This window comes from Natator depressus, chromosome 2 (assembly GCF_965152275.1).
Source record: "Natator depressus isolate rNatDep1 chromosome 2, rNatDep2.hap1, whole genome shotgun sequence".
NCBI classification, from domain to species: domain Eukaryota; kingdom Metazoa; phylum Chordata; order Testudines; family Cheloniidae; genus Natator; species Natator depressus.
The window spans coordinates 42,083,803-42,100,735 of NC_134235.1; the positions used below are offsets into that span (position 1 = coordinate 42,083,803).

The following is a 16,933-nucleotide window of genomic DNA, read 5'->3' on the forward strand; positions in this document are numbered from 1 at the left end:
GTTGGTGGTGTCTCTAGCTGGAGGTGGAAGAGAGAGCATGGCAAACGTCTCTTCCTTTTATCACGTCCTTTCTTCCCTGTTGGCTTTGCCACCCAACCCCTTCAGAGTCAGGTAAGCATTACCTCATCGTAGTCCCTGACTGACCAAGGGAGTCCTACAGATCCTTTGTTGCTGCCTAGGCCAGTGACCTTTGTTCCTGTGAGGCTGGGCTGGGTTTGTCCCATACATGCCCTGATGGTGTGTGAATTGCCTCTTTGCTCCAGAGAGTTTCCTGGGCTTGTTTGAAGCCATGAGGACACATTTTCAGCCTCATAACTATATATATGAAATTACAACCTATAACATTACTATAACCACAACAATGCTCAGTGCATCATGAGCCTTCTGAAGACACCCGACATGACAAACTTTGCATTGGATACCACACAATCCCATGATATGGATGAACATGGGGGTTCTCCTGAAGTACAGAGCATCACAGAAGGCCTATGAGATTGTGGAGCCCTTTATTGTACCCAGAAGAAGAAGAGGTATCAGTTACCCAGTAGGTAAGGGAGTTACCGATAGAACTTAAGAAAATGGAATTTAAACTGACTGATGCCACTGAAAAAGGAAGAGACTGTGGATTCTTGTGTGGCTCAGGACAGTAAGTTATGGAAAATTGGAGATAGAGTAATGTATTTGAAATTAACATTGAGAAAATCATGTCCTGGAGTCTAAATGGGTTGGATCATTTTCCATCATGAATAAAATTTCATCTACTGCAGTGCAGAACAACAAGGGGGAAAAGGGAAAGTATGTCCACACATCGCAATTAGTTATGGCCTAAAGATTAAATGATGTTCCTTTCAGTTTATCTTACAGAGAGAAAGGAATGATCAATTGCACTGGAGATTTTCCTATACGGACCTTGGATTTGGAGTGTGGATGTGGTGCTACAATTTTTGTAATTGGTTTATTTCTTATGCTTGCTTTGCTTTGCATTTTGTGCTTGGTAGAAGAATTGTGTTGTGTGTGTTGTATTTTAGGAAGAAAAAAAAATACCGGAACTTGAGTGAAAATAGAAGAGGTTAGTCTAAGTATTTTGAATAATACGACCGGAAGCATCGGGCATTATTCCTATGGAATAATGGCCATGGCTTCAATATTGAGGATCCTCATAATTCAAAAAGGGTGGAGATGTGTTTTTTGGGTTTTATGTTTTTTGAATATTTGGGGAAATTTAGGGGTACATGGATATACATATGGGAGCACCTCTAGGATGGAGGTATGGATCAAAGGGAATAATACATTCAACTATTTGTGGGACATAATGGGAAAAACAGGACCAAACAAAACAAGATGTAAAAAAAAAAAAAACCTTTTGAGCTAAAATTTGAAATAAGGCGGGAAGATGGCAAAAATGTGACATGGGAATACCTAAAGCCAAAAGATTTGGAAGAGTAATGGAGATATTTGTACATACTAAGGCAGGGGAACCCCCACATAATGTTTAGATTTAGTTACGATGAGAAAAATCTGAATAGGAGTACTCTGAACTGTACTTTTTGGAGTTTGGGATTTGATGTAGTCACCCTAGATGTGACTAAAGAACAAGAATTGGATAATACTCATGGGGGATGGAATGAGTCAATGCCCTTAAATTATGGGAATATGGTGTAATGGCAAATCCTTCCATAATGAGAAGATTGAGTTGCTTTAGGAAAATGAATGGGGAATATATTTTCAGGGATATGGGTTTTTTTTGTGTGTTTATTAATCAGACACCAGTAAACAAGATTGCACCAAGAATTATGGCAGACGACCATCCATATAGGAGGGGAGAAGATGTCAGAGCCCCAACTATTGTGGATCAAACAATCTGGTTGGAAGGAGAGAAAGTAAACATAAGTGCACAACATCCAGAGCGTATTCCATATGCCTTGCCTCTATTACAAGCGTGGCAACAACAATGGGGAGACAGGACTATAGGAAATAAGAGAGGTATAGGAATATATCATAGGTAGTATTGGTTCTGGAGCTTTAAACTCATTTAATATTAAGACGTTACAAGGGAAAACATCAGCTTTGGGTAAGGTTTCAGGGGCTATACAGACACATGTGACACGATTTTGGTGCATTATTGGAACAAAGAATAAGAAGTGTGGAACTCTAACTGAAACAAGCCCAAGCCTTGAAAACTTCTCTAAATGTCAATCTCAGACACACCAGATAGATTTAAAATGAAACTGTACTAGCAATACGATGCATACAGATGCAGACTTATGGGATACAATACATAGAGAGAATGGTTAATCTGTTAAGTAATGGGCAATGGCCTTTTGAATGGTTCAAAGATCCTCCTATATGGAATCAATGAATTGCAGGATGGAAGAAATATATAGAGTTTAATTGGAATCAAGCCACTCTGAGGGAAGAGTGGAAAGGCAGAATGCTGTTACATAACACAGGGAAGCAAAGAAAAGCAGCAATGGCCTGGGTGTTGCCAAAAATTATTAATGGAGAAGGATGGCAAATAGAATTGGCAATTTCTCATTAGAATATTTTTAAAGGATGGTCTCCCAATGTCACAGCTCTTCTAAATTTAAGGCTACATCCTATTGTCATATTATTTGCATTAATGATTTTGTTAACCTTTATTATACTACGTTTATACTGCCGAATAAGAAAGCAACAAGTTTTGGAGTAAGTGATATATAAAATGGAATTGCTTGTAAAATTATAAAGTGATACAATAATTAATGGCATTAATCATATATCAAGAGGGGGAAATGTTGGAAGATATATATTGAGATTCATATATTCACGTAATATGTTGTAGGTCACTGAGGCCTGGTATGAATGACAAGTGCTTGACATGAATACGTGCATTACAAATTGGAACCGAAGCAAGAACTATTTGTGTAAAAACAATCTTAATTTTCTGAATAATATACGGAAAGTCAGCAGAAAAGGACACCACGCCAGCTGGACTCATATACAATTGTATAAGAATTGGAGGAAATGGCATGCCTTGGATCATGGCAGCCCGCCCAGGATTGTCTCTTTGGAATTGTGTGGGTAGAAGGCCTAGTAAAATCAGGCAAAGAATCAATGACACAACAGAATGGACTATAAATGGTTGCCTATGATTTCTGCAAATCTGAGTTGTTTATTGATCCAGAGTCCCATGTGGATATAGATGTGGTTTTCGCCGTCTCCCCGCATCTTATGATTGGAAGGAATCTCGACTGGCCATCCGGACCATTGTGACCTTTGGACTCTGGTATAGTATGTTTGGGGTGTGAATGTGGAGTGAGTAAGGTTTCTTTCTTAAATCACTAAAGAGTATTTAGAGTATTATAGACCAACACAGTGTCCAGTATCTGTCTGCTCCCCATCCTGTAGGGAGACCTCTATTGCAGGTCTAACACTGTCCCCATGGTTTTTTATTCACAGTCACACTGTGACTAGGTCTACATTCTTTAGCAGCAGTCAGTCTGCTTATCTTCAGAATGGAGACTAGCTTAGGGTTGAATTTATATGTACCTACTCGCTACAAAAGTTTTAGTTAAGAGATAACATCCCTCAGTGCAGGAAAGTGTAAAGACTTAACTGAGGAGACTGAACACGTTAAGTTATTGTACTGAGCAGGAGTTCTTATGTCTTCCATAAGTTTCTGAGAGCTACTGGCTGACCTTGAGATCGAATGCCTGGGAACAACAGGAGCCCTCAAGACCATCTCATTCCACAGTTCAGAGTCCTGTGGCCAAAGGAAGACATTAGGGCTACCAGCTGTGCATTTAAGTAGCATTCTATAGGTGTAATATTCTTTTATTTTTAAGTCTGCCTTTCAAATCCTACTGAGAAACTTAGTTTTATCTATTAGAAAGGTAATAGGCACCTTAGTATCTAATTTATTTTCAGTCAAGCAGGAACTGGAGTATGCTTCAGATAGTGAGGCAGAACAAGGACTAGAGGATCTGGGAGACAAAGTCCTGAAGGCAAGAGGCAATACTGCCAAAATTGATTGGTGCTTTTCTTTGACACTCAGATTTGTCCAAAAAGTGTCTTAAACCGATGTATCATAGTGCTATATTTTGCTTTAAATCACAGTCAATCAGCAAACTGAGTAAGTCAGGGCCTTGGTCTTAAATAAAGATGCGTATATGTATACAGACATACTTTAAGATTACAATAGACTTGATTCTCATCACAGCTAAAACAAGCTCATTTTGTTATGCTGCTTGAAAAAAAAGTCATTCATGTCCTTGGATATTCTAAGATATTCAGTAATATGATTTTAAGATGAGACTTATTTCCTGCAAAGTTTTAAAGGGAAAATTTTTGATGAACTAATTATTAAGACATAAGAATTGTTAAGAATTGGGCTTCAAGGATCCAATCAACTCCAATTTACTACAATTTTTAGTATATATCATACTGTCTATCAACTTTTTCCTGACAATTTCCCACCAAATGTTTCCAACAACTGTAAAAATCCCAGATAAAAATGAAGTCATTTCCAAATTTCACATAACCATGCAGTAAACGGATACAAACCACAATCTGAGTTGAAAACCCTAATTGTACTAGCAGCACCATATAAACATAACAATAGCAAGAATCTACTATATTAATGCTTACTTGTACATATAACAGATGCACAAGATGAGTAAGTATATTAGTTGATGCAAAATTTTATGGTTAAGTATTTGAGTTTGTTTAGTGATTCCCTTCCAGTTTTATCTATCCCTGAAAAAAGAGTGTGTTTAGCTAGAAAATTAGATTTTTTTCCTCCCACCTCATCATTTGACATGAAACATCTTTTATTTTGCTGGTCTACCTTGTACCAATATGTTTCTCAACAGCTAGTCATGGTCACTGTGATATATGGATCCAGCTTTAAGAGGTTGGATATTGCTGAAGTGCTTTGTGATTATTATTCTGCACCAAAAGACAGAAATATCTGAAGAACTTTACACAATCTTTTAACCAACTTGAAAGTTATTGTGTAAGCAAAAAATACAAAAACAATTTTCTTACTGTAACAGAACAAGCAGGTTATTTTACCATAAACTAAGAAACTTCTTTCCTTATGAAAGAATATTTGAAGTCTCAAAAGCAAAGGTAAAAAGTTTGTCTCAAGTGATCCATATTCATCAGTTTTAGCATTTAGTCTTTTGCAAAGCTGAAACATCTGTCATAGGAGAAAATAGTTACGGTATACCAACTGTATTGAGAGCGATCTGTCCCAGAAGACAGACAGTACAATTTCTTTTAGATTTGTCATTAAATACTTGCACATGATTGGACATGTCAATTATGCCACATGCACTACCAATAAGTGTCAACAGGAAAAAATAAAGCATTGCCAGCAAGATGTTTCTGTACTCAAAGTACAACGATAAATTTTATATAATACACTGCACGCACCCCTTTTCCCCATCAAATAAAAAAACCTTTATAATCTCATCACTTTCAAAAGTAGAATCACACATGCATTTAATTGTACTGATGTCTAAAATATCACCAGTTCTAGTAACACATTTGAACAGCAATTAAGGTACTAAACAGTTCAGAAAAGTCTTCAAACATATTTGGCTGCACTGATAATGTAAAAAGAATGGTTACTGTATAAACATGCACTACATGTTCCCTTAGCTTCCACTACTTTACTAAAATTCAGTATTAAGAATATTCAACACATGATTAAACAGCTTAAAGATGAGGTATTATTTCAGTGAAATATTGCTTGTACAGTATTTAGGCTTGGAAGGATTAGATTTTTATCAGTAAATGTAGGTAAACATTGACTTCACTGTACACACACAAACCAACAAGAAAATTTCCATCCATAATTGAAAACTTACAGATAGGCAAAGAAAGAAAAATGCTACCTAAGAACTTAGAGTTTGATTAAGGGTATTCAGTGAACATTTTGATATCTGATTCTGACAATTTGTGTTTTAACAGTTAAAGATTTAACTTTTTGAATCTTAAAATCTACTGTCAGTAAATAATGGTCTGACCCACCAATAATTTCTCACAACTGTGAACATTTCACTAGATAAAAATTTTTAAAAAATGCTTAAATATTTATATTATCCATCACAATAATCCTATCCTGCCAAGCCTACTTGAATTGAAATAAGCTCAATTTTTGCTACATCCTTATTCCAATGTACTTTGGAATCTATTTGCATATCAGTACAAGAGGATTTAGCAGTTTAACTGCCATTAGTAATAATAATTACACATTTAAAGTCTCCAAAACATGATTGCAGGACAGAAGAACTCTCTAAATGCATCTGCACACACATATCGGTTTTGGTCAAAATACAGGGATTGTATAAAGTTAACATCGGTAATCAACATGTGGTTCACTGAAAATTTACAAATCTAGGACCTAATCTTGAAATTTTTATTCCTGTGAAGCCAAAGGGATATTTGACTGGACACTAATTCCATGAGTAAGACAAGCTAGATTTGGTCCCTAAATATTTACTATTTATATTTTAATATGCAACAATGTGAGTAACTGGAAAAACCTAAAATGTCTATTAAACACTTGTTCTTTGTAACACTAGCTTTTGTTTTCTAAGGATGGCAGCTGTCAGTTAGCTAAAAAAAATTATTTATTTTGGAGGAAGTGAAAGTGCTCTTTCAATGTATTAAATAATTAATGAGCGAGTGTTGCATCGTTTGGACAAAGCATCTTAATCATGACCTCTATCACCCTTGCTAATCCAGTCCTACATTTCTTCTAGACAATCATGCAAAACTGTGTCAAATTATGTGGTAGTTTGGACTCAGTCTGGATAAGTATGCTTTAGGCTGAGATCACCAATCTCATTTCACTTGTGATCTGACTAAATCTGAAACCAGAGATCTAAAGGTGAAAGGTTAGGAGTATTTTATTGCTCAATCTTCCATAACCTTCTATAACCTTTTCAGATAATATTTTTGTTCATTGAGGGCTCACAGGGGGAAGGAGGAAGTAAGCCAGAACAAAAACAACAACTTGCCATGTAAATTTATCAGTCTTTCTGGGCTGGTGGAGTCAATGGTTGTGAACAAAATGGCTGGCACGACGCTAGCTGTGCCATTCACAGCAGCAGCACCTTTCAAGGAGGTTGCTAGGATCTTTTCCTGCTGAAAATAAGATACAATTGAAACTCTATAAACCAGAGGAAATGGATTAAAAACCTTCACAAAAATAAACACAAGTTGAAAGATTTTGTTTAATAAAGCTTTCAAGGCACATATTTCAAATGGATCGCAATTTCTACAGTAAAACAGATGTGATTTTTCAGTATGTTCTCCCACCCTCACAACCATGAGTTTTTATTCATTTAGTAGGCTTGTAATGCTAGTGACCTAAGCTGGAAAGCAAGTTAGGGCATAACTGCAGCTTACTTGTAGGAAAAGCCCTATTTAATCCTTCCCGGGAACACCATAGAACCTGTGTTCTACACAAAAAGTGGGAAATAGAATAGACCTTTAGTAGATGACACTTTTTTTGGCTACTTCATAAGCAGGTCAGCAACTGGATTGGATGTTCAAACCAAAGTTTTGATTTTTAGGTTAATTATTTAAATATTTTTGCCTTTTAACAGGGATTACAATGGCTACATTTTCCCATAGTTACAAGAGATTCTTTTTCTGTTTTCTTTAGCCTGATAACCCAATGCTGCTGTGATACAATTTTTTCTAATATAATATATATATATATATATATATATAAAAAATAATGAACACATTAAAAATCCTCCTAATTTTGATTCTCCTAAAGCAGAATCAACGGAAGTAGCATCACTACTTAAAAAGAATGACAACACTTAACAATATTATATCACGGTTCAAACAAGAGCTAACATGTCTATTCAAATGTATAAAGGCCAATGTGCTACAGCTGGGATTTATTTTCAGATGTGTAGAATGGCCGTTAGCTGTATTTTTCTATACATATGTATTCTATGTGTATGTATTCACACTATGTACTACTAAGTACTATACACACACAGCACTGCAGTAAAACACAATAGGCAGTCCATTGCAGGGTAATTAAAATATTGCACACTGAATGCTGTTATAAGGCATGAGGCCATTGGCTAAGTGGCTTCAGCCAACAAGGAGTGCAACAGTCACCCTGAAATTCACTACCTGGAATGCCTTATTGCTATTATGAAATGGAATTCATTACTGTTTAGGCTCATGCGTTTACTAGGAATGAGACATAAGTATGACATCCCTGACAGTCGGTCAATCATAATGAACTCCAACTGCACCTGGAGTTCTACAATTATTTCAAAATATTAAATACATCTACATTCATTCTATCACATACAGAAAAGACCACTAAAAGGTTCCCCCAGCTTGCAGTAGCTGAAGATAATACATTAGTTTACTGTAGTGACTGAAAAGTCTGAAAAATGTTCAGTGCAGTATACACAAGTGCATATGTGTATAAAAACACACAGAGTGCACATTGTGAGTAGACTTTATATATAATACACACAAACACCCACACCCATTCTTAATATAATGGATGTGTCAAGGCTACATTTGATATAAGGCTACTTACTGTACCCTGTCACTCAATTATACTAAAAACCATTTTTCCTTCAGATCACTGAGCCCATTATTATTTTGTTTAATGGATTTATCTGAGCCATGGTTTCAAATAAAGTGGATAATTTAAAACATTGTCAAGGTTTTCAGGTCTCAAAAATTAGCACATCTAGAAATGAAAACTGGACTACAGATATGACGACATTTGCAACAATAAAGAATTTTGAAAAAAAGATCACTCCAGAGTTGTTTGATAATGCAGCACTGTTAGTATAACAATAAATAAACCTATGTGCAGAGGAAATGGTAAGCATACCCCTGCACCATATTCTTGCTGTATATGCTCACTTCATAGAAGTTGAATTCTTTGGATTTACATTTTTCCAGCAGACACAGCGGGAATGGTTTTGCAGTCCTCAGGCAAGATGTCCCTTACTTTTGCGATGTTTTGTTTCAGGACTCCAAGATCAGGCCAAAAGTAGGAGGCAAACAAACATCTATTATAGCAGAAGCACAACAAGTTGCAACAAAATAAACTGCATAAATGGAGAATTCATTAAGAAAACTGACTAGAGTGATGTGGGAAAGGACTAAAGTTAGGGGGCAAAATATTTTCTAAAATTTTGAAAAAATACCATGACAGTATACTCTTACTTCATTATATGCAGATATTTAAAAAATAGTTATCAACTGTTTTAACATGACTTCATTGTGTGTGGGGATTTTAAATAAAATTGTGGCCATATTTTACCAAGACTAACTACATAATATCTATTAAAATGATAAGTATATATTATCTAATGTGGACAAATCCCAAAGACCTGCTCAGTCCAAACTAAAATCCTGATCCTGCCAACTTGTCCATGTAGGTGGACACCTTTGTCCGTGCATTGAAGTCAAATTTATGGGTGTTTTGCCTAAATAAAATCTTCAGGATTTGGCTCATACAAAAATGTTACACCTACACCCAGAAAATGTTTGAATATGTGTGTGTGTGTAATAGTAATGCACATAGTTAAAGACAGTCCTATTAACAGAAAATCAAACTATTTGCAGGGACTCTTACTTGGGACACTTTGATGGTTTCAAATGCTAGAAAATGAAAGCTGTATAACAACTTGAATTTAAATCATCCCCAAATGTCTGAATGTAATTTTTCTGTATTTTCCAAAATAGGTCCATCTAAAAGTTATTTAATTATTTGTTGTAATATTTAAGTTAGACATTTTATTTCCATGAAAATTAGGATGATTCAAAATAGGAAAAACTGGAAAGACAAATGTAAGAATTATGGAAGATGGTCACGCTTTGTAGACTGTAAAATTGACTAGTGCTCACATTTCCTTAGAGGGTGGTACTCTTGCTTGTTGAGCTGTAGTCCAGAGCTCCAGTTTGGTAAACTAACAGAATAAGCATTCTGCATGCTCCCACTTCGATCTGTAAAAAAGCCACTTTTAAAATAGGAACTCCTATTAATTCCATACATGGTCAATCTTCAAAAAGAAGTCTCCATGATTTTTCAAGATTGGAAGGATATCACAGTGTTGATTTTATACACAAAGTAGGATCTGTTCCAGTATACCCGAGTAAAATAATTCACATATGGAGAATAGTTCATTTTGATCTCGTGACAAAATCGTCCATATTTAGAGTAGGCATAACTGTCACCTTCGTCACAAACCACCTATCAGAGGAGAAGAAATTTGTTAAGAGAAATCTCATCAGCCAGAACATATAATTAATCTTTCATTTCTATATTATACAATTCCAATAGAGATAACACAAATATACATAAATGGCTGAAAACATTTTCCCCTATACTTTTTTTTTTTAAACTTAATGCTTGTGAATTGATTAATAGCCCTAAAAACAAAAATCCTCTATAAGATAGAAGTAGAAAGCATGAGCAGCGCAATGCAAAGTTATCCACATCACCCTGTCAACCAACTTCAAATCAGACCTGCAGGGAGCAATTCTGGGGATCAGAAAGAAATTCACTTTCCAAGACCAATTAACTCATTGACCCCCTTGCAGAGAATGAAAACATGGGTGTCAATTACCACAGCCATGAAGTTGATTCAAACCAGTCAGCCTAAAGGCAAAAGGCTTCACATCTCATTTTCCATTTCTTAAGCCATCTAGCCTGCCCTTTTCTTCTTCAATACAGCCCTGTTTAACACACACATCTATAGCACTGATTAATACTGAGCAAAGAGTTACAGAGACCCGCTGTCTTTCCTGTTAATTTGGTGATAAGAGAAGTGAACCCCTCACTCTCAAGTTATCGACATAAAGTTAATTAGAAATAACTGTTGACTAAGCCCATGTCTACACTACAACATTATGTCAACTTAAGTCAGCACACAGTCACAGCAGTTATTAAAATTCCTTGTGTGCACACACTAGGCACCTTGTGTTGGAGGTGTGCATCCTCACCAGGAACACCTGCATTGATTATATTGTCAGTATGGAGCATTGTAGGATGGCTCCTGGAAGCCAGAAACAGTCAGTGTAAGCAACGCAGTGTCTACACTGACACTGCGTTGACCTAATTACACTGACTATGACTCTACACTGCTCGGAGAGGTGGTGTTACTGGTGTAGAGGCACTTATGTTGGCGGGAGCCAAATTTAAATGAATACACTTCCACAGCTAGGTCGATGAAAGCAGCTTACGTTGACCTAACTGTGTAGGCCGGAGACTGAAACTATCACTAGTTTTTAAATATTAAACAGAAAACTTTGAGCCATACTTGTATACTCATTAGCTATGAGAATAGGCTATCACAACTTTTTAAATACATGGTTCTAGCATGATTTATTCCTATTACGTTGGCCAGTCAAGCCATTTCAAATAGTTTTCTGCTGCATAAAATGTTTAAACTGAGTCTCCAGCATAATATAGACCTGTAAATATACAGCAGGTCAGAGAATTTAAGGGGGGTAAGGTAAAGGAAAATAAAAAGTACAACTCTGCAGAGAAGTTCCCCTTTCTCTTCTTGCTTGCAATAGACAGACCTGGATTAGGTAAATCAAACCTGAATCTACAACCTCAGACAATTTAAAAACAATCTAAAAAGTCTAACAGGGCCACTGATAAATGTTGGATTCTTCATTTTGCACAATTCTATGATTTTTTTGCATTCTCGCTCACAAACGCACCATAAATCAAACAACCCTGCTTGTTCTTTGGCCACCTGGTCAAGAAATCATTGAGTCGTTTTATTACTTCATGTATTTGCATTCCTGACAATGAAGAGTTTATAGTCAAAGAATAAAAAAAAGTGAATACAAGACAAGATGTCTGATAACAGTTCAGATAAGGGAAGATGTGGAAATTATTGATAGAGAAGGTCCTGCAAAAGGACTGCTGAAGAAATGGGATTTAGGAAAAGATTTGAAAAAGAAAGGTGCTTGACAGATGAACACAGGAGGGTTGTTAACAAGAGGACGGTGAAGGTGTGCAGCTGAAATCTGGTCTATAGTTAAAAGTCAAGCCAACCTAAACACTGCGGTAGACACAATTAGGTCAACAGAATAATTATTTTGCCAACCTAGCTACCGCTGCTTGGGGAGGTGGATTACCTGCACTGATGGAAAAGCCCCTTCCCCATTGCCGTAGGAAGTACCTACACTATGGTGCTACCACACTGTAGCTGTAGACATGGCCTGAGAGCCAGAAGAGAAGAAAGAACAATTAGGGGAAAGGATTAGGTGGGATGTAGGGAGCCAGACAGGAAGTAAGAGAAAATGGAAACAGAGATGAAGATGGGGGCAAGATCACATAGAAACTTGAAGGTGAGGGTAAGAAGCTTGCATCTGATGAAGTAAGTGAGGAAGCAAATGAAGAGATTCAGAAAGGAACAACATGGTAGCCTGATGCCAGTGCTAAAAGAGGAAACAGATTGCAGCAGTTGTGTTTTTGCAGGAGCAGAGGAGAAAAGCACATTAATCAAGGCAAAAAATGACAAAAGGCATGGATAGTGGTTTTACGGTGAAGGAAAGGAAGGATTTTGGTGTTATTAAAAATGAAGAACAGGACTTCGCAAAAGAGAGGAGAACTGGGAAATGATGAGAGAAAAATCAAAGATGACCCCAGAATATGAAGCCTGGGAGACAGGGAGTACAATGAATTTGTCACTGATAGAGAAGAAAAGGATTAGAACGACAGATAAAACTATAAGTGTTGGGGAGAATGAATTTGAAATGTCTGAGTAGCTCAAAAAATAAGAATGGCCATACTTGGTCCAATCAATGGTTCATCTAGCCCAGTATCCTGTCTTCCAATAGCAACCAGTGCCAGATGCTTCTGAGGGAATGAACAGAACAGGGCAATTATTGAGTAATAGTCGATCCCTCAAGGTCAAGGATGATCTCTTTCACAGGTTTTATTTTTTATGGGTCCTTTGGTATCCAATCCTTGAGCCTCAGGCTCATTAGCAGACATTGCAGATAGTGTTGGAAGTCAGGGTTGGGCCACAATTGCTGCATGACAGTCATCTGTCCTTTCTTTTCTGGCATTTTTCTGCCACCAGGGCAAGGTGACTTTCCTCAAAAATGGATGTTCCTTCATGGACAAATCTTTGCCAGTTATTCCTATCCTGGGCTACTGCCTCACAGTGTGTGGTGTCAATGCCACATCATCTTGAGGATGTCTCTAACGCGTTTCTTTTGGTCTCCCCATTTCCTTTCTCCTTTGGTAAGTTGGGCGTACGGCAATTATTCTGGTAAGTATACATCAGGCATGCGAACACAATGCCCGCTCCACCTCAGCTGGTCCTGGATAATCAGGGCTTCAATGCTGAAGATACTGGACCTCTGTGCGGACACTGACATTAGTGCAGCGATCCTCCCACTTTATGTTGAGGATCTTCTGAAGAAAGGGCTGGTGCTGGCGTTTCAGGTGTTTTCTATAAGTCATGCAAGTTTCACAGCCATAGAAGAGAGTTAGGATTACCACTGCTTTATAAACTAAAGATCTTGTGCATGTTCTGATGTCGTGACTGTTGAACACCCGGTGAGACAGTCTGCCAAAGGCAAGGCTGGCACGGTGGATTCTGTGCTGAATCTTGACGTCTATGTCTGCTCTCTGAGAGAGAGGGCTGCCAACATAAACAAACTGTTCTACATTTTCCAGTTCTTCTCTGTCAATGTAGATCTTCATTGCTGGGTCTGATGATTGACCAGGACCTGGCTGATGAAGAACTTTTGTTTTGCTGATGTTCAGAGTAAGCCCTAGGATTTTGTAAGCTTCAGAGGAGCAATTAAGGGCTGTTTGTAGATCCTCCTTTGAGTGTGAAACTACAGCATAATCCTCTGCATATTGGAGTTTGGTTATTGTTGCTGATATTACTTTAGTTCTGTCATGGAGACAAAAAAGGTTGAAGAGGTTGCCATCGGTCTCATATTGGATGCCAATGCCTTGTGGTAGATGGTACGGGGTTAATGTTTTCATAGTTGCTAAGAAATGGAGAAAAGGGTGGGTGCCAGTACACAACCTTGTTTTATGCCAGTTCCGATAACACAGGGCTCAGAGGTAGAGCCACTGCATACTATGGAGGCAGTCATATGGTCCTGGAGGAGTCTCAGAATGGTGATAAATTTGCTTGGGCAGCCAAACTTTGAAATGATTTTCCACAGAGCATCATGGTTAATAGTGTTGAAGGCTTTGGTCAGATGGATAAAGGCCATATACAGCTCCTTGTGTTGTTCTTGATATTTTTTCTAGATCTGCCTGGCTGCAAAAATCATGTTGATGGTGCCTCATGACGGTCTGAAGCCATATTGGGATTTTAGAAGTACTTCCTCTGCAAGAGGGAGCAGGGATTCAGTACAATTGTAGCAAGAATCTTCCCAGCACTGGAGAGGAGGGCAATGCCTCAATAGTTGCCACAGTTGACCCTATCTCTCTTTTTGAAAATTGTGAGTGATCCATCCCTGGTAGTCTAGTTCCAGCTTCTGGCAGTCAGAGATTTAGGGACATCCAGAGCATGGGGTTGCATCCCTGACCATGTTGGCTAATAGCCATTGATAGACTTATCCTCCATGACCTTATCTAATTCTTTTTCAAACCCAGTTATACCTCTGGCCTTCAAAACATCCCCTCACCATGAGTTCTACAGGTTGACTATGTGTTGTGAGAAGTAATTCTTTATATTTGTTTTCAAACCTGCTGCCTATTAATTTCATTGGGTGACCTCTTGTACCATTTTAAGGGTTAAATAACACTTCTCTATTCACTTTCTCCACACCATTCATTCCTTATACAATCAGCCTTTCTGCAGCCTCTGGCAGTTCATCACACGGTGTTGTTCACATTTTTGTAAGACTTCACTGGAGTGAATGGGGAAGCAATAGGATGGGTTTTAATCATTTCTCTAAATAGACCCAGAGAGCTGTAGTAGGCAGTTGTCCTCATCTCTGACAGTTCTCACATGCAGAATTCAAGAGAGACTAATTTAGTCTCTGCCTCCTCTTCAATCTTTCTAGGAAATCGCTTGGTGAGATGCCATGTGCGCGGCTGGCATCAATGAGTGAATGACACTCAGCTTCCTTCCTTCTTCTCAACAAACAGAATTAACAGTTACAAAGATCTCTTAGTGATTAGTACCGAGATGAAGTGTGTCTGGCTTAAACTGAAACCGGTGAGACTGAAGTAATATACTTCAAAAACGCCAGTGATGCTAACTTCTCTCTTTATTCAAAGTAATATGAAGTCTCAGTCTTACTGGACTAATTGCAAAGCTTGGACACCCGGGCAGCAAGAGTGGCAAGAAATGCTTGCTTTCACTGCCAACCTGTCAGTAAACTATGTCCTTTCCTCTCAAAGATGCATGCACAGTGATCCATGCATTTGTATCTTCTGAGTCAAAGCCTGATCCTTTCCCAAGCAAGTTGTAAGACTCACTTTTTGGAAAGACTTCTCACGGAAACTGAAGACATGAATAGCCACTAACTCCACCCCCATCACAAAATAAACCAAAACCAAGCCCTACCAACAGAGTAAGCAAGATTTACTAAACCTGGAAAAGGCAAAAAGCAGAATCCAGTATGAAGAAATCTAAGCAGATCTTAATTCCCTGTTTGGTGCTCATATTGCACAGCACTATCGAAGGGCTTGTTTACCTAAAATGTAACTACCATATTTTAAAAATCTAGTGTAGATAGAATAAGTTTTTTGTAATACGTTAGCTGGTAGAGGTGACCAAGCTAATGCGTTACAATACAACTTTGCTCTGTCTGCACTAGGGTTTTAAAAATACACCTTATATCATAGTCAAGAGAAGCCTAAGAGGACATACTCTACAGAACCCTTTCGTAAACTTTGCTAGTTATTTTAGATATAAAAATCATTTAATTGTATAGGCTTAGATATTTAATGACTGATGGAGAAGCACACAGTTATCAGAAGGGATTACTCAGCAGGGTTAAGGAACAACCTGGGGGAAAGATCATATGTTTCAAAACATTCAAAAAGAGGGGAGTTCTCAAAACAAAAGCTTAATATTCACTAAGATATTTATCAATTCCAGATAAATTGCACGCCAACTGTAACTGGCAAAACAAGTATTCCTGTGGCAATTTAATTTAATTTTTCTTTAAATTTAACCAATTTCTTAATCCATTCAAACATTTGACTTTTTCCAGGTGCTACTTACATGGCCGTTAGCAATATCCAATAAGTCTTTAACCCTACATCCTTTCACAGGTCCAACCTCATTGCAAACTGAATCCTCTATAATTAGGTAGGTGGCTTTGTAGGATGTGAGTATCTTATAAATATCCTCGGCAGACCTTTTTGAATAGATCTGATAAACCTGTAGATTAGAAAATATTTACTCCGAATTAAAACCATGGAAAATTAAATGCATATTAAATACACTGGGTAATTGGGAATAAGAAGTTACATATACATCAAATTATAAAAAGGCAGTTATTTCAACAATATAATTGTATACATTTGCTACTCAATACATTTCCAGAAATATCTAAGGGTAAAATATGTTTTTGCCGGTGAAATGGATTTCTGGAGACTAGTCATAAGGTTTAAAGTCTCTGATGCGCTAGACATTTGTCAAGAGTATTTAGCAACCATGGATTACAAGCACTGGTATATGATTCTACAGGATTTCATGAATAATGCTTCAGGCTTCTGCGACTGGTTCTCAAGATAAGGAGGAGGAATCTTAAAAGATAAGCCTCAGTGTCAGTCCTTTAGTGGGCGAGTATTTTTAGCTTATGACAACTGTTGAAAGCCAAAGCTCCATAGCTGATAAGACCATGGGGAGCTTAATGGGAAACATTGTAGACTCTGCTATAGTTGAGGTCTTGGGCTGTTAACCTAGTAAAATTGCCATAAGAGGTTGGGAAATCCTGTTTT

At 37.5% G+C, this 16,933-nt stretch overlaps 1 protein-coding gene across 1 annotated transcript in view; it reads right to left on the bottom strand.

Moving 5' to 3' along the window:
* Positions 1-5,145: 5,145 nt before the first annotated feature.
* The window catches only part of DPY19L4 (dpy-19 like 4), a 48,737-nt gene continuing 36,949 nt past the window's right edge, over positions 5,146-16,933 (bottom strand). Inside the window, exons 18-19 of the mRNA XM_074944085.1 lie at positions 16,212-16,370; positions 5,146-10,237 (exon numbers count right to left, since the gene is read on the bottom strand). Of these exons, the coding sequence (XP_074800186.1) occupies positions 10,073-10,237; positions 16,212-16,370 (324 nt within the window). The 3' untranslated portion in view covers positions 5,146-10,072. The remainder of the gene's footprint in view (positions 10,238-16,211; positions 16,371-16,933) is intronic.